Genomic DNA, 27,021 nt, shown 5'->3' on the forward strand with positions numbered 1-27,021 from the left:
CGGCTCCGAAGACTGCGTCATTGGTCGCCGTCCCAAAACCAGCTTCAGAAGACTCTCTCGAGCCAGTGCGTCCCTCCGCCTCGGTCACAGAGTCCCTTCAGCGTATTAGGGCGTATTAGGGAGGGGGCCGCGGCAGTCGAGCCAAAGCCACTGTGCCGCCCAAGCCTATCCAAAAACCGGTGAAAACGACAACGCCGATTCTCTACACGTTGCCGCCAAAGACGGCGCCGAAGGCTTTCACGGCAAAACCTGGGGCCGGTGTGCCCTTGAAGTTATCTTCGACGCCGAAGGCATCGTTGGTGGTTCCAAGCCCACGCCACCAACCACTGGCAGAAGAAGAGCGTCGACGCCAATACAGGCAAGCTCTCTCTCCTTAAAAGGAAGATAACCCCTGAACCGGCATTAGAACATTTCCAAATCCCACTTAAGAAAAAGATGGACTCTGCTGGTGCCTCTGCCCCTATGGAGCCTGCATCACCACAAGGCCATGAACTTTCACCCACTCATTCTAATGTTGAGGAGGGTGATGGTAACAACGAGGATGAGTATGCCTATCCAGTCTACTCAGACCCAGAGGATGTGACTGAGCCTTGGTCTGCTGGTGGCGACCCTGGGGACCCGCATTCAGGACAGGAGCCTCAGCTCTTTTCAGCAAAGACTTCCCCAACTGAGGACTCTGCAGCTTTCAATGCTCTAATTGAAAGAGCGGCAGCCAACCATGACGTCGATCTCCATGCTGACCCAGTAGACGTCGATTTTCTTTTTGACACCTTTTCAGTCGCTGAAAAAACTGTAAAGACTTTGCCAATGCTAAAAGGGGTGTTGAAACATGCGCCAGAGGTCTTCAAGGAGCCCACCCGAGCAAGAGTCGTCAACCCACGTATCGACAAGAAGTACAAGGTAGCGCCCACTGATCCAACATACATCAAAGGACAGTTGCCTCTGGATTCCTTGGTTGTCTCCAATGCTCGCAAAAGAGCCAACTCACAGACTACGGGTGATGCTCCTCCCCCAGACAAGGAATCAAAAGTCTTTGAGGCTTCGGGGAAACGCGTTGCTGCGCAGGCAGCCAACATATGGCGCATATCCAACACACAGGCGCTACTTGCGCGTTACGACAGGGCACACTACGACACTCTAGAGACCCTTCTACAGCACTTGCCAGATCAATATAAGGAAGCAGGAGAAATGTTGATACAGGAGGGGAAGCTTATCACCAATGCCTCAATTAAGTGCGCTCTGGATGTGGCTGACACCGCCTCAAGAGCAATAAACACTAGTGTTCTACTGCGTAGACATGCATGGCTCAGAATATCCGGTTTCAAACCAGACATTCAAACTACCATCCTGAACCAAACTGTCAACCCAGACCACCTGTTTGGCCCAGAAGTTGATACCACCCTCGAGAAAATGAAAAAGGACACCGACACTGCTAAGTCTATGGGTGCCTTGCAGTCCCAGCAGTTTCGGGGTGGTTCCTTTCGTCGCTCCAATAATAGAGGCACCTCGAGGGGTCAAGTGTCACAGTCCACGCAATTCTATAAGAGTAACACCCAACCCTCCTATACCAACAAGGGTCGGGGTGGATACCGTGGCAACAACGTCAAAGGCAGAGGACGTGGTAATAACAGCTCCAGGTCCTCCACCGCTAGCAAACAGTGACGCCTTGTCACTGCCCCCCGACCACGCAACACCGGTCGGGGGGAGACTCCAGCAGTTCCTGCCCGTGTGGAAGTCCATCACCACAGACAGGTGGGTCAGATCTCTTATCCAATATGGTTATTGTCTGGAGCTCACATCCACTCCACCCAACATACCCCCAAAGAGCCGTCCTATGTCCGGCGAGCACTTGCACTTGTTGCAGCAGGAAGTCAACGCCATGCTGCAAAAATGAGCAATAGAGCTCGTGCCCCTGCAGGAAAGGGGTACAGGAGTTTACTCCCTGTACTTTCTGATTCCAAAGAAGGACGGATCCCTCAGGCCCATCCTAGACCTCAGACCTCTCAACTTTTACATTCTGTCAGAACATTTCCATATGCTCACGCTGCAGCAGGTTCTCCCACTGCTTCAGCGAGGGGACTTCCTGGCAACTCTGGACCTCAAGGATGCGTACTTTCACATTCCACTGCATCCTTCACACAGAAAGTACCTCAGGTTCACCATTCAAAACCAGCACTACCAGTTCAAGGTTTTGCCTTTTGGGGTCACAACAGCGCCCAGGGTCTTCACAAAGTGCCTAGCGACGGTGGCGCCGCATCTGAGACGTCAGAACATCCACGTCTACCCCTATCTGGACGACTGGCTCATTCAAGCGAAGTCGGCCCAGCAGTGCGCCGACCACGTGTCTCACACCATTCACCTTCTGCACGATCTGGGGTTCTCACTGAATTACCCAAAGTCCCATCTCCAGCCCGCCCACATACGGCAGTATCTGGGTGCGACCATAAACACTCTGGCGGCCACTGCGCAGCCGAATTCAGTGAGAGTCAACAGCATTCAGTCACTGATCCAAAGATTCAGACCTCAACACTCGCTTCCAGCAAGAGTGTTCATGCAGTTGATAGGCATGATGGCCTCCTGCATCTCCATAGTCCCACACGCGAGACTACATATGCGTCCGCTTCAGGAGTGCTTAGCACGTCAGTGGACTCAGGCTCACGGGCAGTTGAAAGACCTAGTGTTGGTGAGCGGTCGGGCATACAACTCTCTGCATTGGTGGAATCCACAAAACGTTTGCCAGGGCCGACCGTTTCAAGAGCCTGTGCCGCAGATTATCCTGACAACGGACGCTTCTCTCCAGGGATGGGGAGCGCATGTACTCCAATACACTGTGCAGGGACTATGGACACTACAGCAAAAGAAGATGCACATCAATGTACTGGAACTGATGGCGATCTTCATGGCCTTAAAGGCATTCAAAGTACATCTGTGCAACAAGGTCGTGTTGATCCGGATGGACAACATGACGGCCATGTACTACATTCAAAAACAGGAGGGCACGCACTCTCCGCAGCTGTCTCATCTGGCTCAGAGCATGTGGAAGTGGGCCATTCAGAGGAACATTTTCCTCATGGCAGAACATCTCCCAGGCAAGGACAATCAGATGGCGGACCTGCTCAGCAGGCACAGCCACCAAATGCACGAGTGGGAGATACATCCATCAGTACTCCAACCGTACTTCCAAAGGTGGGGTCATCCAGAGATCGACCTGTTCGCCACAAGGGAGAACGCAAAATGCCAAAGCTTCGCCGCCAGGTTCCCACACCCGCAATCGCAGGGCAATGCGATATGGATGAACTGGTCAGGCAGATTTGCGTACGCTTTTCCCCCAGCACCTCTGATACCGCTGGTGGCGCGCAAGCTCAGGCAGCACTCGATGACTCTCATCCTAGTTGCTCCAACATGGGCTCGCCAACCATGGTACACCACGTTTCTGGAACTTTCCGTGGTACCACATCAAAGGCTTCATCTCACACCCAGCCTTCTGACGCAGATCCATGGCGACATTCAGCACCCAGATCCGCAACAGCTCAACCTGGCGATCTGGCTCCTGAAGTCCTAGAGTTTGGCTACCTTAACCTTCCTCCCAATTGCATGGACATCATTCGGGAGGCGAGAAAGCCCACTACTAGAGCATGTTATGAGGCAAAATGGAAGCGGTTTGTCATCTATTGCGCAAACCACAGCATTAATCCACTAGATGCTTCCATTCAGAACATCATCTGTTACCTGTTCCATCTATACAAGTGTAATCTGGCATATACTTCCACTCGCATTCACCTGTCTGCGATGGCCGCATACCTCCAAAATAGACAGCACCTTTCACTTTTCAAAGTGCCTGCCATCAAGGCATTCCTGGAAGGCCTCAAAAGAGTCATTCCGCCACGGACTCCACCAGCTCCGGAATGGAACCTCAATGTGGTTCTCACAAGACTGATGGGTCCTCCCTTTGAGCCACTACATTCTTGCGAACTTCAGTTATTAACATGGAAAGTGGCTTTCCTGGTAGCAATTACATCGCTACGGAGGGTTAGTGAGCTGCAGGCCCTCACAATGCAAGAGCCTTTCTTCCAAGTTCATTCAAACAGGGTAGTGCTCCGCACTAACCCTAAATTTCTACCCAAGGTTGTGTCTCAGTTCCACATCAACCAAACCATTGAGTTGCCGGTGTTCTTTCAAAATCCAGAGTCACTGGCGGAGCGGATGCTCCACACCCTTGACGTTAAACGGGCCCTAATGTATTACATTGATAGGACCAAGGATTTTAGAAAGACTAAGCAGCTTTTTGTTGCCTTTGCGCCACATCACAAAGGTAACCCTATTTCCAAGGCTGGTATTGCTAGGTGGATCGTGAAATGTATTCAAATCTGCTATGCAAAGGCAAAACGCACTCTTACAATTCCACCAAGAGCCCACTCCACCAGAAAGTTGGGGGCCTCTATGGCTTTCCTTGGAAACATTCCCTTAGAGGACATATGTAGAGCAGCCACATGGTCTACCACACATACATTTACTAAGCATTACTGTGTAGACGTGCACTCCAAACAGCAGGCAGCTGTAGGGCAGGCTGTTCTCAAGACACTTTTCCAAACTGCTGCAGCTGGCACGGGCGGCCGCCGCTAATGGAGGGACTGCTATGTATTCTATGCACAGATATGAATTCAGCAGCCCACATGCCTCGAACTGCAAATGCTACTTACCAGTATGCATCTGTTCTTGGCATGTAGGGCTGCTGACATTCATATCGCCCGCCCTCCTCCCCGGCGCCTGTAGCAGCTGCAGTGTTCACATATCATTTCATGGCATGGTCATCATTCACTGAGTTTCACTCCATCTTGGCCACAATGGCTAAAAACAATCTGGGATGGAGTCGATGTCCATGCGCACTGTAGTCCAGGGGAGGAGCCACCTATCTCGTAATACTACGAAGACTCTTCCAGGACAACAATGTGCAATCATCCGGACCCAACACTAGGCGGCGATCTATGCACAGATATGAATGTCAGCAGCCCTACATGCCAAGAACAGATGCATACTGGTAAGTAGCATTTGCAATCTATGGCATCAGCCAATACAGAGTAGCGGTTTGTGCAGGAGATCACTAAAGGCTCTAGCGGTAGATGGTTAGGAACAGTTTTAGGGCAACCAAGCTCAGGCCTTGTGACAACGTGTTTATTTAAAGGTTTGTGGAACATCTGCGGTACAGTCAATGATCGGGTAATGGGCTTGCAATTTGGGGACAACTCCTAACAATATTACTAGTAGGAGCAGAAGGAAGAATGGAATCTTCTGACAAAATACCCTCACACTCATCAATCAGAGTCTCAATTCTGTCAAGGGTTATGGAAATAAAGGGGTTCTTAGGAGCTTTTCTGGCCTTTTTCCTCTTGACCGCCCCCCCCCCCCAGTCGGGCCAGGTGCCCCTCCCGCGAGATCCATCCATTTCCTTTTGCCCATGTATGCAGATAAGTGGAAGGAGCCCCCTGATAACAAACACCTTCCCCTTAACAAGTATTAAAAGAAAGAGAGAAAAAAAAAGAGTTCCCAAAGGACTATCTATTACAATAGTTCCGACAGTGACAAGCAAAAGTACCTTTGCCACAGAGTAGACTACGCTTCTTCTGGCCCTTGCATCCGCAAGACGAGTCAGTGAGCTTCACTTATTTACAATACAAGATCCATTTCTTCAATTCAAGAACGATAAGGTGATTCTTCATACTAACCCGAAATTTATACCCAAAGTCCCGTCGGACTTCCACCTTAATAAACCTATTGTGTTAAAGACCTTCTTTCCAAATCTTCAAACAGCAGCTGAAAGAGCTCTACATTTGTTGGATTTGAAGCGCTGCCTTAAATTCTACCTTGACAGGACAAAAGCATTCTGCAAGTCCAGCCAACTTTTCGTGGCCTACAGTTTACCTAGATAAGGTTTTCCCCTTACAAAACAAAGTATTTCTAGATGGATCTCTGGTGCTATTGTCTTCTGTCACCCACAAGCTGGTCAACCTTTACAATCAAGAATTTGTGCTCATTCCACTAGGGCAGTTTCTACTTCTATGGCATTGTTTGCGGGTGTGCCTATCACAGACATTTCCAGAGAGGCAACATGGAAGACGCTGCATACATTAACCAAGCATTACTGCTTGGATTCAGAGCTAATGAAGGATGCTGCGGTGGGACAGGTGGTGTTGCGTCATCTATTTCAATAAAGGTGACCCTTCCTTCCTTCCCACAAACCTCTCTCTCTTTCTAAACTCACATTCCTCTGTTACTTCTATAACTTTTGCCATAATTGCAACTTATTGCTCTGCACTTTAACATTGATATGTTTATTTACTGGGCCTATATGTATATTATTACCTTCCTTTCGAAGAAAATACTTTTCTATCAACTTGTGCATTTATGGCTTCTGTACAAAAGGAAATGTGCTCATTATTGCTTTCTATTCTGATTCAGGCATGTGAATCTATGGAAGATACCCTAATACTGGATAGGAAATAAGTTACTTACCTGTAACTGCAGGTATCCAATTTTGGTATCTTTCATAGATTCACATGCAACCCACACGCCTCCCTTGGAAGGGCTCACCTAGTACTCTCAGTTGTACCTCTATATAGCACTGTGCTTATGAAAATCTGAGGGACTAGAGCTCCTTCCAGGAAAGTTCCAGAGGGTGGTGACAGCTGATTGGTTGTTCTCTAGAGTTTGGTCATTATCATAAAAGGACCTGGATATGTTACTAATGTGAGGCCTTAGGCCTATTCCTGTCTATGTATAATGGGACATTACTTTACTAATGTACCGTGGACTCGACGACGGGGAATGATTCAGGCATGTGAGACTATGAAAGATACCAATACTGGATAACTGCAGTTACAGGTAAGTAACTCATTTCATCTCTCAAATGGTCTTTCATTGTGTACTCAGCTTCTTTGCTGTCCTTAACAGTTAATGTGTGTACTTAAGTTATACTTAAAATCATGGTTATGCTTGACATATTTTTTGTGTTCTCCGTAAAAATGTCTGTGGGTGTGACTTGGTATCCTGGTGCGCTGTAAGGTCATTTCTTACTATGCTATAAAAGCTAGTAAAATTTAATATATAATGAAAAATATGTTGTAGAATGTACCATATTTGCCATTTTCTTTCCATATTTTCTTGTGAGTGGGGGCTGCCCCCAAACCCTCCCTTCTAGTGATTAGCCTAACTCGTTACGCACCATATGGGGGTTGGTTTGACAAAATTTGCCAGGGCTGCTTTGAGTTCCTATATTGAAACAATTCCACCAGGGTCCTTTGCCAGAGTGCCTGATATGTTGGAAACTTCCTGCATAGAGTGTGCACATGCCCGACTTTAGGGACATTCTTGTTGGAGATCTTCAAGATAACGGAAGCTGTTCTTGAAGCCTCACTCTGGGGAAAAGGGACATCACTGAGTACAAGAGGAATTGACTCCCACCAAACTTGAATGGTAGGAATAGGGTCATAGATAGATCTGGAACTCCCTGTCTGAGTCCAGGGATTGGTCTCAAAAGGATGAAAAAATATTGCGAAGCTGGGTTGAGTATTATACAGACGAGATGTTTGATGAATTCCGACTCTGCCCTCAAACGGCATGATAGCTGATGTACTGCCTGTGTTGGTATAGTTGAGACTGGGGAATAATTATGCCAGATGTACGAACATTAGGAATACTGATTTCTTCTATGCAATTCTTTCCGAATCGCAAGTAGGAAATCTGTATTCCTAATGTATGAAACTCATGGAGTTTCATGTAGGGATTTTTTGTGGGTGCAGATCAACCTACCTCATGAATATTAATCAGGGATAGGTTGCAATTTGAGACCCATTAGGAATCACAGCCATCACAGGGATGGTGGCCTGCTGAGGTCAACAGACAACCATGTCAGTGATTGATTTTAAATAAAGCAACTTTTTTTCTTTTTCTAAATGCAGACCATTTTCTTTAAAGGAAAACTGGATGTGTTTACGAAGAAAAACCGAACCCTTGAGGTTTCATTTTTTAAGAGTAGGCAGTGGTCCGTGGGATCTTAAGAAATATTTTTAATTACATTCTCAAGGGAAAAGGGGTCCCTTGGGGACACCTCCCCCTTTACAAATGGGTTACCACCAGTTTTAAACTGGTGGTAAATTATTACTGTTTTGTGACTGGAATACATCCACAAAACAGTAATGCATACCATATTGATTATGTGTTTGGAAGGGACGCCCCACGCCACTTCCAAATACTGAATTGCAAAAGCAAAATGCTATTCTATATATAACAAGTTACCGAATCCAAATGCCTAATGCGATTCTGTAACAAGTTAACGAATCACATTTTGTACATTTAAGAAAACAAACGGCCTATTTCTGAAAATCGGGCTGTTTGCGACTGGAAAAATGCTTTAAATGCTTTGTTCATCTGGCCCGATGTTATAATGTTCACATGTACTCATATATGTTCACCTTGGGGATAGTAATGCACCGTATTTATCTAATGTTTCGCGGAGGTTTCTGTATGTTTTGTTAGTGGTTGTTTTTCTTCACACAAAAAATCCAATAAAGTAATTAATTAAAAAAAAAAGAATTAAAAAAAAGTATGAGGGCATGCAGATGAGGTATTCAGGTGTTAAACCGTAGCGTTCGCATCTCTCCCACTTCCAGCCACGAGGTGGCGATGCTTTCCCATGTTACGAATTAAATCACATACGGAATGTTCGATTATCCTATCCTGTTAATCGCCGTCCCTGGTAGAGAAAATAATACTTGATGATAATGCTGGGACACAGTGCACTTGTTTGTTAACGCATTGTGTGTCAGATGTGATGTGAACTTTAATTCCTATTACGGTGTCCAGTCCTTTCCACCCCAGTTCTTCCTTTAACACGAATGTTCGCTGACTGGTAGGGTAAGTAGGTCAAAGATTAAGGATCTTACAGCTGGACGCCTCCCGCAAGACCCCGAGGGTTCGATTCCAGGCCATGTGAGGGCAATAAGTGGTTACTACTGGATTCAAATGTACTAACACCCAAGTGATGCCTTGTTGAGTCTTTAGCGCAGTGGAGACCTGACACGTTTTCATTATTATTATTGTGTTAATCATGGCAACCCTTTGTCCTTGCACATATCTGTAGGCCCTACTGTCGCTGGCTTTGCATGTAAATGTTGGTTCTTTAATTATTTAGAGGAAAACAACTTAGACTGGACAGCATAATATATTGTGATTACGTCATTCCTGTATGTGTGTGTGTGTGTGTGTCTCTCTCTCTCTCTCTCTCTCTCTCTCTCTCTCTCTCTCTCTCTCTCTCTCTCTCTCTCTCTCTCTCTCTCTCTCTCTCTCTCTCTCTCTCTCTCTATATATATATATATATATATATATATATATATATATATATATATATTAGACTCCTGTGGATGTTAAAGTGCTTACTCTTGATTGATGGCTGTGTTATTGTCGTTTGCATCGTATACTTCAAATTAGTTGCCATTTTTTATTACACCCCCAGAGATGACGGGAAAGAGGGGTTGAAGTTTTACACCAATCCATCGTACTTCTTTGATCTGTGGAAAGAAAAGATGCTGCAGGACACAGAGGACAAGAGAAAAGAAAAGCGAAAACAGAAGGTATTTTAGTTCATGCCCCGGTTGGTGGAATACCGGCTGAGGTGTATAGGCCAAGTATTGATATGTTCTATTTTTATTCCTGTTAGTTCATCGTTTAAAAGATTTTAAAGCACACTCAAGCCCCAGCTAGTGGTGTGATGCGCAACAGCAATAAACATGCAGTGCATTTAACATGGCTTGAACCAACAAGGAACGCATTCCTGTTTAAAATGGGGGCCTGGGATGATGCAAGATTTAGTAGAGAGTCCTGGCAGCGAGATTTAAGGCTTGATGGCATGGCACGTATATTTTGGCCTTGTGAAAGCTTCGAAAATGTTTTCTGAGTTTTGAAGAGTACACAATTTTGTTGATTTCACAATCCTTCATTTTCCTTTGTTTATTACCAAACGTGGAATGTTCACATTATAATAGTAAGACTGCTACGATAGCAGAATTTAACTTTACTAACCAAACTTACTTGTCTCCCAAACAGTAGTTTTTAGACATGCAGTGTGGGAACACAGCTTACAAAAATGTATGTTCATATGGGCCTTTGCAGCGACAGACTCATCTGTTGTTTTTTGAGAGCTGGAATGCTATTGGCTTGATCGATTCGCGTCATTGTGTCCAGACACCCATTAGGACAGTGCAAGATGCCTTTGCAGCTTACATTAGTGTGGTCAACAGTCAACCATTTTCGCGCAATGATTCAGTTTAAAAACCGTCCAGGGATATTTGCACCATTTCTCCCCACCCAACTCATTCGTAGAGTGGCTCATAAGAACTCACAAATTAACCTGTGCTGTTCACACCTACTGCATGGGCAGAATAGAGCCAATTAGGGAATTCCAGAGACTTCTCAATTTAAACTGCCATGGTTTAAGGGCAAGTTCCACATTCAAATCCATCTGCAATAAAAATTATCTGGAAATTTGAACCTGCCTTCAAGAAACTGATATATTTAAAGAATATTCGTTTCTTTTGTTTGCTATTTTTTATTTACTCAATTTTTGCTCCTTCAGGGTTTGCATGGCCTATCATTAAAACCTGGTACTATTTCCTTATTTAAGTTTCATGAAGTGGATAATTTCTTGGAGGGTTAAAAATGAAATTTTCCACCTGTTTGGCAATCTTCTGATGCTTGTGGAGTTCTGGTTATGCTATAGAAACTTAAGAGTTTGTCCGCACTTACAAGACGATGTACCAAATTGGTTGCTTTGAAAATAGTATTTGTCAATATCATTTTGGCATATAGTCTTCAAGTTGCCATCATTGTGTGTGGGTGCGCCTCTCATAGGTAGTCCAAATCTTCCCTTTTGACTGAAATAATTTGTTTTGCACATTGTTCAGTCTTTGGGTGCTGGTCTTCATCCTTCTGCCATAGTTACTAGGGGTCTTTACAAATTTTTTTAATCTGCCGTTTGGGTATAAGGCTGATAGGAAAAATCATTAAAGTGCGTGACCCTGTATTTTTTTTAGCCTTAAGGCCAGCAGTGTGTATAGCGTGGAAAGACTAAAACATCGGTGGTCGTGGATTTTAGCTTGTCACATCATCACAGAGACTGACTTCACTTCAGCCTTTATTTGGTTTCTCTTCTTACCAACAAAGGAGGTCTGTCTTTCCTTTTTAAAATGACTCTTAGACACTATGGTTATCATTGGCAAGCTTCATCATGGAGTCCTCACCCAGACAGTTCTTATCTGGATGGATTCAATCTGGATAGTCAAGGGTGCTGTTTGTATCAATGTATGTCAAACATCACTGGGTGGCACCAAATACAATTGTGTGCAGTAACCACTGAGTGTTACCAGTTGAGTTACATGGCACAGGACAGTGGACAACAAACGACACACATGTTGTTGCAGCTGGGGCACCTAGAGTTTCAAAAGCAGCTGTAATATTGGATAAACTCATCTGAGATCTGCAAAATAGTGTATGGAGAGTCGTATAATGGCTTTGGGGTCTGATGCCGATCCTTGACCCTGCTTGCAGGTCAGGTCGTCCCCCACGCCGCACGGCTCTCCCTGTGCGCCCGTGACTCTTGCCCCCTGCTGCCGCCGCCGATAGCCCGCCGCTGGTGTGCTTCCGTGGTCTGGTGACTGCTTGTGCCTTTTGTGACTGCTTGTGCCTTTTTTTGTCGGTCATTTATTGTGTTTTTTTTCGATTTTGCTTTGTTTTTATTCTGTGGGCGCCCTTAGCGCCCCTTGCCCTCTGTACCCCCTGCTCCCCCGCTTCCCGCTGCTGCTCCCCTGCGGCCCTGCCCCCTTTGCCTTCTGTTCCCCGTCACGTCCCCGCTCCCCTACGACCATAGGCCGCCCGCTTCCCAGCTGCTCCTCCCTCCCACTTCGCCTCTTATGGAGGACGCCACGCGGAAGCGCAGCAGACGCGCGCAGCAGACGTGCCGCTGGCGGGCCAAAAGCAAGCCCGTCTGTGCCTGGACCGTGCCCAGCGCCAGAACCCCTGGACCCCGCGCCCCCGCAACGCCAGACTCCGTTACAACGGCAGCGCCCTCCTCGCTCTCAACACCATCCGGGACCGCCGCTGCTTCCACGCCACCCAGAAACGCACCCACAGACCCTTCTCCTGCCACACCTGCAGCTTCTTCTGTGACAGAACCACCAAGCCTCCAGGCGGACCCAACCACCTCCACTGCATACTCCTTAACACCCGCTCCGCATGCAAACACGCCGTTGAGCTTTGGGACCTACTCAACACAACGGCCCCAGACGTAGCATTCCGGACCAAGACCTGGTGGAATGAATCTTCGGCACCGGACATCGCCATAGCCATCCCGGACGGCTACAAGATCACCCGCAGGGATTGCGCAAACCGAATCGGAGGAGGTATAGCCATCGTCCACAAGGCCTCAATCCAGGTCCATACCCTCGCAGACGACTCTCTCATCTCCGCCGAACACCTCCAATTCCGGATCCACACTGACCCCAACGCCACTCCCAGATGAACACTCGTCTACAGACCTCCCGGACCCCGAGCCCTGTTCAACGACTCCATCACCGACCTCGCCAGCACCCAGGCACTCGCCTCCACAGACTACATGCTCCTCGGGGACCTGAACTACCACCTAGAAAACAACAACGACACCAACTTGCCACCCTGATCGACAACCTCGCCAACCTCGGCCTCTGACAACTTTTCACCAAACCCACCCACGCCGCCGGCCACACCCTCGACCCCATCTTCTCCACAAGCACCCACGTCGCCTTCAACCACACCGCCGAACTCTACTGGACCGACCACAACTGCATCCACTTTACATTCAAGAAGGCAACCACGCACCACCACACTCAACAGCTACCTCGCCGCTGCAGGGGCAAAATCCCAGAGAACCAACTGACCTCCACCCTCGCCCTGGACCCTCCAACCGACCCCATTGACCCCGACACCGCCGCCCGAAACCTCAGACAGTGGATCAAAGACAGCGCCAACACCCTAGCCCCGCTAAAGAAACCCTCCAGCAACCACTACAGCAAGAAAGCTACCTGGTTCACCGAAGAACTCCAGACCTCCAAACACACATGCCTGATGCTAGAGAAAAAATGTCTCCAAGACCGCACTTCAGACAACCAAGCTGCCCACAAGGGCGCCATTCGCAGACACCACCAACTCATCAGAACAACCAAGAGATCCTCCTTCAAAGCCCGCATGGACAACAATGCACACGATTGCAAAGAGCTCTTCAGCATCGTCGAGGAACTCTCCAACCCCAGCGCCAACACCAACGGCATCCCGCCCTCGCAAGAACAGCGCGACTCACAAGCCACTTTTTTCCACCGCAAGATCATAGACATCCACGACAGCTTCAACGCACCGCCAGCCCCGACCACGACAAACCCCACCCCGACAGACCCCACCCCGAACACCACCTGCACCAACCAGCTGACATCCTGGGCCCACGTCAACGATGACGAGACACAAAAGATCATGAACTCCATCCACTCGGGATCACCAGCAGACCCTTTCCCACACTACGTGTTCAACAAAGCAGACGCCACCATCGCACCCCAACTACGAAAGGTCATCAACATCTCCTTCGACTCAGCGACATTCCCGGATAGCTGGAAGCACGCCAAAATCAACGCCCTCCTCAAGAAGCCCAAGGCGGACCCCAAGTACCTAAAGAACTTCCGCCCCATCTCCCTGCTGCCCTTCCCGGCGAAGGTCATTGAGAAAATCGCCAACATACAGTTGACCCGCCACCTCGAGGACAACAACATCCTAGACCCGTTGCAATCCGGATTCAGACGGAACCACAGCACCGAGACAGCACTCATTGCCCCCACAGACGACATCCAACGCCAACTAGACAACGGCGAAACCTCAGCCCTCATCCTCCTGAACCTGTCATCTGCCTTCGACACGGTCTGCCACCACACACTAAGAACACCCTCCAAGAAACCGGAATCCTGGAAAAAGCCCTAGACTGGACCACCTCCTTCCTCTCCGACAGAACCCAGATGGTCCGCCTCCCACCTCACCGTTCCAAAGCTACCAACCTCATCTGCGGCGTACCCCAGGGCTCATCCCTCAGCCCGACGCTGTTCAACATCGACATAGCCCCCCTCGCTCAAGTGGGCCGCCAACACGACCTGAACATCATCTCCTACGCCGACGACACCCAGCTCATCCGCTCCCTCACCAAGGACCCACACACCACCAAAACCAACCTCCACGAGGGAATGAAGGCCGCCGCTGAGTGGATGAGGAGCAGCCGTCTGAAGCTGATCTCAGACAAGACGGAAGTCCTCATCCTCGGCCCCACCCCGTCTGCCTGGGACGATTCCTGGTGGCCGATAACCGTAGGAACAGCACCAACACCCACGGACCACGCATGCAACTTGGGAGTCATCCTCGACTCCTCCCTCTCCATGTCCAAGCAGGTCAGCGCCGTCTCATCTTCCTGCTACAACACCCTCCGCATGCTTCTCAGGATCTACAAGTGGATCCCGATCGAAACCAGAAGAACAGTGACCCAAGCCCTCGTCAGCAGCCGGCTGGACTGCGGCAACGCACTCTACGCGGGAATCCCGACCAAACAACTACAGCCACTACAACGCATCCAAAACGCCTCGGCCCGTCTGATCCTCAACCTCCCCCGACGCAGACACATCACCCTCCACCTCATAGACCTTCACTAGCTCCCCATCAACAAGAGGATCCCCTTCAGGCTCCTCACCCACGCTCACAAAGCACTCCACAACTCAGGACCAGCCTACCTGAACAACAGACTCAACTTCTACACACACGCCCGCCAGCTCCGCTCCGCCAGCCACGCCCTCGTCGACGTCCCACGAATCCAACATACCACCTCCGGAGGCCGATACTTTTCCTTCCTTCCTCGCTGCCAAGACCTGGAACACCCTCAACACCCGCTTGCGACAGACCCAGGACCTGCTCACCTTCGGGAAACTCCTCAGGACCTGGCTCTTCGAGTAGTAGCAGCAGCCCCCACCCCCCACTGCCCCCCCACACACACATAGTATCTCTTTTCAATCCTCTGTCTAGAATACAGCTTTCTACTGCTTGCAAATCCTATTTATCTAGAGTAGAGGTAAGCTGAGCTGCAGTGGTATAACAAAGTTTTGCACAGACCGTAATTTGTGCTGGTGGTTGCTACTACCACTTTTTTCTGGGGATCTGGTAGAGACTTCTAGCTGCAGATTCCTTAGCTTAGCATATTCCCCAAGCATCAGAATGGATTGCCGAGTCCTGGTCCCTGGTGCTGCCTAGCGGCAATCTGGTGTTCTAGGCTACCACCTCACCCCAGCAGGCTTCTTCAGCTGTTGTGGCCGTATGCTGAGAGCAGGAGGTCAGCCATCGGACCTTTGGATTCTCTTGGCTTTGGCTAGGTAAGGAGTTGACCTCTTCATGAGCAGGGCACAGTGGACACCGTTCTTTCCTTCTCTGCCTTCCTTCAATGGGTATTGATGCAGCAGGGCAGTCCCTCACTTCATATTATGCAAGTCAGAGGCTCCATTGCCATCACAAACAAAATGAAACAAAGGGGGCAACCCGGTCTTGTCCCACATTTCACCTTCCAAGGATCAGAAACTACTTGTCTGTCTTCATTCTGGTCATGGGTGCTATATATAACTTCTTAATCCATTTAAGCAAATAATAGTATGCTTCTTGAGTACTGCTGTGAAATAGGGCCAACATAAGGTGTCAAAGGCATGCTCTATGTACAAGGAGGCCACCCAATAATTGAGACCTTGCTCTGGGAAGCCTATCCACATTACTAAATACCCTATGTAGGTTAACAAAGGTATTACGACCTGGGCAAACCCAATCTGGTCTGGTTGTATTATCTCTTGCACTACATGCGTGAATCTGATAGCCATTATTTCCCCCTGGATTTTATAATCCAAATGTAATAAAAATAATGGGAGGTATGATAACACATCTGAGGATCCCGCCTCGCTTTTGGAAGCGCTCTGATAATTGTTTCTCTCATCGATGGAGGCAGAATCGCTTGCTGCTCTGCTACATGTAACACTTGCCATGACCTTGGAACCAAACAGAGTCTTAAAACAAGTATATCTTTTGACCAGGAGTCAGTCCGCCTCCTGGGTCTTACTCTGTGCTAACTGATCAATTTTCAGGGTTATCCCCTCCTCAGACAGTGGTGCCTCTAATAATTGACATTGCTCCGCTGTTAAAACGTTGATGTGTAGCCAGTGTGGATAGTCCGATATTTGCCTTTGTGACCTCTCAGGTACATCATTGTATAGTTTCAAGTAATAATTGGCAAATATTGCATTAATCTCTGCCTGTATTTTGCAAAACTTTTCTGCATTCGCCATAATCGAGCAAATGGTGGATCTAGAAGCCTGTGATCTCAAGAGCCAGGCGAGCATTGTACCTGCTCTGTCTCTCCTCGGCATACTGCATTTATGAATATTCTCTCTGCTCAATATTAGAAATCCTTGAAGTCAACCCCAAGCATTTATTTATTGCAACTATTATCTTCGAGCTTCATTTGTTCTAGTAAGTGCTATGTGTTCTAATGTTGTAACAAGCGTCTCTGAGTGCCAGCTCATTAAGAAGGGCAGGCTTCATTCTATTGCTTGTTTTAATACATATGTCTCTCAAGACAACCTTAAAGGCATCCCACTCTATAAAAAGTTTGAGGCAGAGCCTGCATTGTCAAATAGGTATTGTGTAAGTCAAATAGGTATTGTGTAATGTTTTATTGCATAATTTCCCTGTAGGGAGCATCCGTGAGGGACTCAACTCAAAGTCGCCACAAACGGATGGCTGGTATCACTACTGCACATCTATTTCATAGTTTAAGTGGGTGAATATCTGACAGGACACCTCCCAAATACTCAGTATTGACCACCCTGTATGCCCTTCACTACCACTTAGCCACCATTTCTGTCCATTCTTTTATGTTCAATCACATTTGGCAACCCGGGGTCTATCTTTATTAGGGCCGTCTTGGCATACAGGAATATGTAGTTCCCAATGTCTGTTCATCTTTATCGCCTGGTGAGTTCTATTCTATTAAATTCGGGTGTGGTTCCCTGGAGCTAGCCTAACTCTATACATCTGCTTCTAAGATATATGTAAATTTGATGTCTCTTGGTGGCTTCTCCAATACCCTTCAAGTTCTAAGTCAACATATTGTAGACCTGTGGTTTCCTATTACTATAAGTCATATGCCACATACAATATACTCATAGAAAAAGAAAAGTAAATTGATAAATAAATTAGCTTCCTTATTAGGTAAATAAATTACCTTCCTTAATGACCCCAATTCCAAATGGGGTACCTTTCATTCACTCTATCCACGCATATCACACAGTACATTAATTTCAGTAGAAAATGGCAACTTGAGGGGTAGTACCCAATACCCTAGCCCTGGAAAATAATCTGAATCTTCCACAGATTCAACAGTATTTACTCTACTTTCCACCGTTTTATCCTCAAGAACAGCCCACCAGTTAATATATCCAAAGGATTCACACTCATGTAGGTCAGCTAACACTTTCAATCTTTCTTTCTGTGTCTGAGTTTTCATGGGTTTAACTTTTAGTCTTTTCCTAGTTCTCGCCACCTTTATCTTTGTTTCTTGCCATCCTGTCTGTGTCAGGTGCTGTAAGTATGTTGGTATAGCATATCCATGGGATTCAAGCCAGGCCCACATAGGTGCAGGAGAGGTAAATGTGATGTATTATTGTCAAGGACACACAATTGCGCCGAGTGAACTTGCACATGTTTCTGGTTGAGTTGACATGTTTCTTTACAGCAGTAAAAGTTTCTCTTTGTTTCTACACAACATTAGTGTAGTTTGCAAAATCAGTCACTTTACTCCCATTCATCTCCCATTCATCTGCGATCTACAAAATGTTGTCCCTGTCTCTAGAATGTAGTTATTTTGACACAATGGGTCGGGGAAGAGTCCAAGTAGCAGGTGGCCTTCCAGGGACCGTGTGGTCCCTCTTATCTTTGAAGACTATAGACATTTTGCCTTTAAGCACTTTCTTCAATAATCATTCCTCCACAAACAGTTCAGCACTTGGTCCCTCAGATCTTTGAGGGACTACAATGATGAGCACATTGTTGCACCTGGAGAGCCCTTCTTCTCCATCCAGTTTCTCAGTTAGAAAAATGACCTATTTCTTTAGAGCCTGCAGAAGGGAGTGCTCTTTAAATGCTGTTGGCCGAGCATTTGCCATTGGGTAAACATCTCAGTTACTTGCTGTGCTAGCTTCCAGTGGTCCTCCCAAAGCACTCCAACATCCAGGGTAACTGCGTCAATTTGATAGTCCAGTGCAGCTTTACTTTCCATAATAGCTGCAAGAATTTTGTACATATGTTCATCTAGAGCCATATCTGTGCTTCAAGACTAGTGGTTGCCTTTATGATGCTCTTGATTGTTTTTGCTGGCTACCAGTTTCGTACTTTAGGTGAGTACCATTGTTTGTTGCGCCAATTGAAGAAAGTGTGGATTAGTACTATTTATAGCCAGAATTGCCAGTGTACTGGGCTCAAAATTACTGCAAACTCGCCTGGTAACATCTAATGTCACAATATGTGTATAATGTGTTGTTTCCCACCACTGACAGGTGACTTAGGAGTGAGGACTAAGCCCCATTAATAACTTAGGTGATCCTTCTTCTCCTTATCCAGTGATTTGTTGTCATAGTTTGTCTTTCAATACCACATTTGTTTATTATGCCTTACATCTTAGGTCGGAGGCTGGAGTGTATCATTTCATGCTGATTCCCCTCTCGCATGCTGGGCACCCAGGGAGCCTGCTCTGAGGTTTCCGGTCTCAGTATGTGTGGAGTGCGAAACCAGTCTGGGTCGCGCCACCAAAGGGGAACCAGGGCCAGGCAACATCCTAAACAGTGTGGTCTCTCCCGCCACTGCACAACCCGCCCCTGCTCTCCAGAACGGGCAAACCCTGCTAAGTTGAAGAAATCCACGCCGCAGGGCACCAACAGTTAGCTTAGTGGCGTGTCGTCAAGTCGTCCTGCCCTCATGGGTACAACACCAGCCATCGTAATTTACAGGGTGTTCGGCATTCCTGATCTCTGCCGTTTCTTTGTGCTGCTCTCGTGTCCAATCTCATTAGGTAGAGCAAGACAGCACAGCTATAATCATTCTGTGTACATCAAGTCCATCCCCTTTTTGCTATTGCTTTTAATTTGTCTATGTCAGTGTCCTTTAAAAATTCTTGCTTGCTAGTGGTCAGTCCTACCTCTTTGTCCCTCCTGTCTCTCTTCTGCTCCGCCCACAGAGCAGGGACTTAGTACTGTCTCATTTCACTATGGCTCTTTATCAGTCCTCTGGGGGACTGTTTTTTTCTTGGTTTCCTGCTCTAATATTGTTAGCCTGTGTTTAGCTTCAATAACCCTCTCTGCTTACATTCCAATGTAAGATTCTTCCTTCCACCCCTCTTAACACCACAGTTGTGTTACTGCTGCCTCCCCTGCAATGCCTCCCCCTCCCTTGCATGTTAAGAATTGTCAACATACTTTATTAGTGCTTCAGTTGTTTCGCTTTTGTTGTTGTGTATTTCAAGGCTGTATCCCCCCTCCCCTTCCCAGTCAATCAGCAGGCTCCAGCCTGCCTCACAGCAGAGCCAGGCAGAAGGAGAGGGAGGGTTGTGCTGCAGCCTGCCTCAGAGCAAAGCCAAAGGGGATGATGGACGGAGTGTTAAACATTGCAAGCAATCACCCTCATCAACTGAACTGGGTATAATCCATCATCATTCTTTAGCTCACTCCGCCACCCCAGTACAGACTTGGCCATATGCAAATCAGTCTGACACTGTGCCTCATGGGAATAGTCCAGCCCGGACTGCTAAGCCATGTCTTCACTGTACCAGAAAGAAGCATCCTGGGACTGGTTTCTGGATAGTCAGCCATCAACAGCCAGGCTAGATTGAATCCAGTGGCAAATTGAGCAAGGGACTCTCGTCTGGGAATACCCTGCCAACTTAGGGCGAACAAAGCAAAACCAAAGGGGATGATAGACAAAGTGTTGAACATTGCAAGCACTCACCCCCAGTCAACTGATCTGGGTTTAATCCATCATCATTCTTTAGCTCACTCCGCCACCCCAGTTCAGACATGGCCATATGCAAATCAGTCTGACCCTGTGCCTCATGGGAACAGTCCAACCCGAACTACCAAGCCATGTCTTCCCTGGACCGGAAACAAGCATCCTGCAACCAGTTTCTGGCTAATCAGCCTTCATCAGCCAGGCTAGCTTGAATCCAGTGGCAAGGTGAGCAGGGAACCAACGTCTGGACATACCCTGCCAACTTAGGACGAACAAAGCAAAAACAAAAGGGGATGATGGACGGAGTGTTGAACATTGCAAGCACTCAACCCCAGTTCATCAGTCTGCGTGGTAGAATAATTATCACCCACAAGATGTCATGTGAGAGGATCCTGCCCAGACCAAGCTCGCCTTTTTTTTGCCTAAGTAGCCCACTGTGCGTCATGCCCTTCATATCTAAATGCCATAAAAGGGCAGTGTAGCACCTCCCGATGACATGGGGTATTTGTATACCATGTTAAATAGTCTTTTTGTTCTGCTTTTCTGTTCACAAGTGTGTGACAGTCTGCAAGGGGGTGTAGGAGCAGGCTTGAACATGTCCACCTAGCAGCAGTCGCGGTACCATCTCCTTTTACTAGAGGGAGGCTGTTACACAAGAACCAGACGTCTTTTTTAAATGTGCATACCCTAAAGCCACAGCACAGCTATAAGATGGCCGATCTCATTATCACAGGGAAAACAGTATTAATTTTTTTGCATTGAAAATCCCAAACATGGTTATGTAGGTCTGTCGATAACACACGTTTTTGTTTTAAAGTTGACGTAATATTTATAGGTTCTAATGATAACAGTAAGCAGAGGTAACATCATTACTAACACCAATACATGGAGCACTGTGTATCTTATAATTTATAGTCGTCGTTACCAGTGGCAACTTTAAAATCTGGTTCAAAAGTTGAACCTGGATGTTTTGCACTTGCAATTTATTCCATGTCAGAAAGAAAGACCCTTATTATGGGTAAAGTAGATCCAAATAGGTAATTTGTGATATTTACTTAAATTAGTTGTACCGACTTTGCCCTCGCAACGTGGTTTGTAAGAGTAAGCATTTTTTCAGGAAGGAGCCAACTCCGGCTTTGGGTAACAGTAAATGAAGGTACATATGATATATGAATGATGCTTCGGACCAGGAATGACCACGGGACGTGCAAGGCTCCTTCTTGCTCCTCCAGAGCAAAACAAGCTCTGTTGAGTGTAAGCTCCACAACCCTGTGCACACAGAACACTACAGCATGGCATTTGACATCGAGACAGATAATTATTTGCTGGAAATTGTGACCAATCAAAGCACACAAAACAACAGCTGCCATTACATTACAGTTCAGGGATGCAGGGATGCAGAGATGTAAAACCAGGATATCCGTTTGGCATCGAGTAAAACAATTATTTACTGAAGGTACTTGTGAATATATGACCTAAAATATTTCTCTTCCCTTCTCAGAGTCTTCTGTTTTCCCCTTTAGTAATCTTTCCTCCTTATTTTAAAGCTGCACTTGGCACCCAAGGGTGCAGTGTCATTTAAAGGCTAGGGCGGCTGACTTTGAAGCAGGGTCTGGCGGGAGGCTCAAACATCCTGTGATTCTGGGCAAATAGCTTAATCAGCCCCTGTCTAAAAATGTATGTGTACATTGGAAGTGGTGAGATGTACACCGGCGTAATCCAATTCATCAGTGTTTAAGCCAATTCAGAACTTTAAAGGCGTGCAAGCTTGTCTGCGCTCCGCCCCACTGCGCTGTAATGTCAGCAAAACACGAGGGAACTTACTCAGATTCGGAGAGCTGCACAGCCATATATCTAAATGAATCAAATGAATTACATTCAAATAGTTTAATCCTCTGTTTATCCATATGTTCCTCCTTTCCTGTTAATCCTTCTTTGAAAATGTTTATTCAATTCATTTTTACTCATTCCAGTATTTTGCAACAATATTCACACAAGCACCGGAGCACCATTGAGTTCCACATGTCACGATTTTATTAAAAGTAACCCAATTAATTTCGGGATAGAAAAGATCCCTTCATTAGGAACAACTAAAATATAAAAGAAATAATTTTACATGAAACTATCAGCATTATCATTACACTCCCCATACGACTGACAACCAAATTGCTCCCGTTTCCTCTGCACTTATTTCTTCAGTAAACATTTGAAGCAACATTTCAGATATATGTTAAAACACTGCAAGTCAGTGGCACTTCACAATCCTATATTATGAACAACAATCCTTTTTCCAAAACACCCATACAATTAACAACATGTCGTATATAATCCGTGAATCCTCGTGTGGTAAGCCAGCGCTTTTTATCACCTATTCATTTGCCTTTAAACAGCTTAGCTTTAAAACACGCTTACCGTGACATATGATGTAATGCGTCCCTTATTATAAAACCGAACTTGCGAAATGCCCATTTCTTTATCAACAGAGTTCCATAACGTATTCATATTTCATTGCGTGCCGAGGATTGCTTTTCATTTCAATGAGAAACTACAACAAACGTTACAAACGCTGTGCAAGGTTTTTTAGCATGTTCCCATGGAATGCTTGCTTTTCTGCTGAAATGAAGGCACTGGGGGAGGCAGTGCCTTGCTCCCTCTGGTTAAAGTGACGTTCTGTGAAGGCTAGTCATCAGGATAATCGCTGCGGTCCAATCATGGGCACCAGAGCTGGGGCTCACACGTCCATCTCCACTGCAGCCTAGCCAGGCAGCCCATTGTTATCAATGTATGTTAAAATCTGAGGAACATCTGTTTCAAAAACTGTGAGTTAAGTCCTTAACATGATCAGAGAACTTGCACAATCTCTCGGGAAAAATTGAGGCATTGTCCAAGTGCATGTTGTGATCGGCTCCAATTGCAAGGGACAGTCCCTGATTTTGTGGTAAAACAAATTCAAAGTGTTTTCTGGCCTTTCCTGAGATATTCAAATGTCAACAACTTAAAATAACGAGAATCTGCAGTAGCTAGTGCATCCCAACGGCATTATTATAATAGTAATAACAACGACAATGTTATAAACATTTTAGTAGTATTACTCTCTTGATCATTATTGCTACTACTGTCACAAGTCCTCAATATTATGGTTTTTGTCATTATTATAATTGTTATTGCCTTAGATGCTGTTAGTGTTATTAATATTGTCAGTGTTTTTTGTAATTTTATGTATTTTTTATGGGTTTTATTCTTAGAAACCTTACATTTAACAATTTTACGATTTCTAAATTATGCTTCAGAACAGCTTTTCGAATATGCCCGCCCAAAAGTGAATTGGGTCTTTCAGTGAGATCTCAAGCAGATTCTGCAGTAAAGTAAAACTGCTGAGGCACTACATTTGAGATGCCTTCTGACATAACAAGTGCATGTGAATGCATGTGAATGATGTCCCATCCAATACTGCAAACAAGCATCTTATTCTCATCTTCCTAAAAGCTTCGAAGGCGCAACCGTTGTTTTCTAACAGTATCGCTCACTTAGATCCTCAAGCGTTGATCCTTGTAGTGCGGTTAAGAGTCCTCATGGCATTGAGCCCTGCACAAAAGCAAGTAATAAACAAAATGATGACTGAAAGTGGGCAGACATTTGGATTTAGCCCTTCCACGACGAACAGACAAGGTAATAAATAGCGAGGGCCACATTAATGGTGAGGTTAGAACAAATAGGTATATATGGTATTGTGTAATTCTGTGGTTAGTCTCAACTCACTCCATGAAGGTTCGTAAATCTCTCTCCTGTGCTATTCAGTCCATACTTTCAAACTTTAATGAGCATCATTTGCCCATTTTGCTGTCATGCTTATTGTTGTGTAGACGGCAATCCAATTGTAGCACCTGATTTAGCAGCTAACTTCTATTATTTATTGGAGGCAACTGAACAATGGACTGGGCGCGACACGACTGGGCACGACGTGCTACAGCTTAATGCCAGCAAGACAGAGCTTTTGATTCGGGGGGGAAAAAATGCTATTGGAACAACTGAATATGACCTGCGAGCGTGTGAACTACTCCTGCTCCAATGGACAAGGTGCAGTCTTTGGGAGTGACCTGTGATGATAAATTGGATTTTTATCAGCATATCTCTAACATAGGGCACACCTGTTTTTGTCAATTAAAGTCACTGAATAAAATCACTTCCTTTCTTCCAAAAGAATCTCGTATTGCCGTTGTTTCTGCTTGTCTCATGTCAAGAATGAACTACTGCATCTTTTTGTATTGTGGGTTTCCGCAACCACAAACATTTTCGGGCTTCAGCGTATCCACAATTATGTTGTGAGAAAAATTTGCAAACTTAAAGGTATTGAGTTACTGATGTTTGCACTGGCTGACTGTGGCTCAAAGAAACAAGTTCAAAATCCTATGCATGACTCATTGTTCAATAATAAATTCCCACAAGGAGCCATTGTTAACTTGAAGCTGAATGTCCACAGAGATGCTTAAGATCCTCTAGCCAACCATTCCTCCAAATTCCCAGAATAAACAAAGCATTGTTTGGAGGTAGATCCATGAAATATTTGGCTCCTACTGTCTGGAATGATCTCCCTCTGAGCTTCACACAGATAACGTATCTTCTGTCTTTTAGAAAGGTTATTAAAACGTATCTGTTCAACTAGGGAACACGCTACTGTCTTGATAGCTCTCAGTTCGTTTTTTATTTTAGTTTTTAGCACCAAGATACCACTGGTGCTGTACAATCACTTTATAAGTAAATCAATCACTGTATACCATGCTCATCATTAGATATGTCTTAAAACCTTAAACTGAGGTGGCATGATGTGCAAAATAATGATGGCCTGGGATGCGGTCTTAGTAACTACCAGTGGCTAAGATTAATTCAAGCATTCCATCCAACAAATTTTTGTATACTTCAGTGCAATGCCCTAAGTTTGACTGATATGCCCAAATTTGGCACCTTGCTTACTGTGCCACTGGAAACAAGCTGCATCCGACTGACGAGCCCCAAGCAGGGCAAAAGCGATCTTGGGTTTCTTTTGTTCCGTAAAGGGATAACTTGGCCTGGCAGTTCTGGCTCGGCTGTTCCTTTTAGGACTTGGTCATGACTGATGAGAACTTCTCTGCCTTATAATCATCCTTTGGCATTATCCCGATTTACCTCTGGGTAGAAACATAAAATGCACCAATTTGCCTATGCGCATCTTAAATGTAGTATTGGAGTTGAACTCTGAAAGCGTACTCCCAGAGGTGAGGTCCATCATGATGACAGAGCCCTTTCCTTTGTCCTAAAACAAGACAGCACAGACTCTCCACAAGGATGCCGGCTAGCAGTGGTGCAGTGAAAGTGGTTGATCTGCCAGTGCATTTCCCTGTTGATCTCCTACATTACAGGAGTAAACTACTAAAGGGTGTACTACCTGAGCCAACATCTCCACCTTTGATAAACCAAGATGGCCTGAACTTCATTTTGATACCCAGCCATTGACTCCTTCACCCTGCCATGGTCTCAGACTTTTTTTCTTCTTCTTCAGAATTAAATCTACTCTTAAAACTTAACCTAATTTAATTGTAATAAAGTCAGTAAAAATGGTTTATTGTCCTTTACCTATATTCAATTGTACGGCTAAATTATTGTATGTCATTTTTAATTATAGGAAATAATGATACATTACTACATAACCTAACCACATTACTAACCCTAATCTTAATTACCTTTCTATTGCATTTAAATGAATTGTCTGTCATATAATTCTTATTCTTAATTTGTTTCATTTAAATTATTCACTTTTTACCCTAGCCATCACACTAATCCTAACCCTGAATTAATTAAAATAGGAAAATTACTTACTTACTACTTACTTATGCCTACTTGTCCTCCTGGGGTATATAGGGCATTAACCAGGACTTTCCAGCCACGTCAGTCCTGAGCTTTTCTTTCAATCTGACTCCAGATGTAACCCATCTCCTTGCAGTCAGCCTCCAAGTCTCAGCCCCAGGTGTTTCTTGGCCTTCGTCTTTACCTTTCACCTTGAAGGTTCCACGTCAGGGCTTGCCTGGTGATGTTTCATGCAGAGTTACGGAGGGTGTGACCTATACAGCCGCAGCGCATTTTCATGACTTCTTCATGAACAGGGAGTTGGAAAATCTGCTGCCATAGATTGTTGTTGCTGATAGGATTTGTCCAGCAGATTTGGAGGATATTCTTCAGGCAGATTTTGATGAAGGTCTGGACTTTGTTGGTGGTGGTCACTGTTGTCATCCAAATTTCTGCTCCATACTGAGGAGACGATTTTACATTAGTGTTAAAAAGCCTAATCTCGGTTTGCAGCGTAAGGTCCTTGGGGCTCCAAATCTTCTTTAACAGAATGAAGGCAGGCCTTGCTTTGCCGATTCTTGCTTTGAAGTCAGCGTCTGTGCCACCCTGCTTGTCTGTGATACTGCCCAGATAGGTGAAGACCTCAACCTCTTCCAGTGCATCGCCTGTTAAGAATAACTGCAGTTGTCCTGGCCATGTTAGCCTTCAAGGATCTTGTTTTTTTCTGTGTGAATGTTGAGGCCAAGTTGTGCTGATTTGGCAGCCACCTTGTCAGTTTTCTCTTGCATTTGCAGATGGGTATGGGAGAGTAGGACCATGTCGTCTGCAAAGCCCCAGCCTTTGAGCTGCACCCAAGGTGTCCACTGGATCCAATTTCTTCTCCTTACTGCAGATGTCTTCATGATCCAGTCGGTGGCCTGCAGGAAGAGGAAAGACTAAGCAAACAACCCTGGCGAACTCCTGTCCTCACTTGGAAGGCTCCAGTGAGTTGTACTCCATGGATCATCTTACAGGTCATTCCCTTGTAAGAGTTCCTGATGATTCTTACACGTTTATCTGGCA

General features: G+C 45.9%; 1 protein-coding gene across 1 annotated transcript in view; it reads left to right on the forward strand.

The window, feature by feature from the left end:
• WASF1 (WASP family member 1) overlaps positions 1 to 27,021 on the forward strand; it is a 435,184-nt gene that overhangs the window by 373,525 nt on the left and 34,638 nt on the right. The window contains exon 5 of the mRNA XM_086927387.1: positions 9,509 to 9,626. Coding sequence (XP_086783513.1) covers positions 9,509 to 9,626 — 118 coding nt within the window. The remainder of the gene's footprint in view (positions 1 to 9,508; positions 9,627 to 27,021) is intronic.

Source organism: Lissotriton vulgaris, chromosome 6 (assembly GCF_964263255.1).
Source record: "Lissotriton vulgaris chromosome 6, aLisVul1.2, whole genome shotgun sequence".
Lineage (NCBI taxonomy): Eukaryota > Metazoa > Chordata > Amphibia > Caudata > Salamandridae > Lissotriton > Lissotriton vulgaris.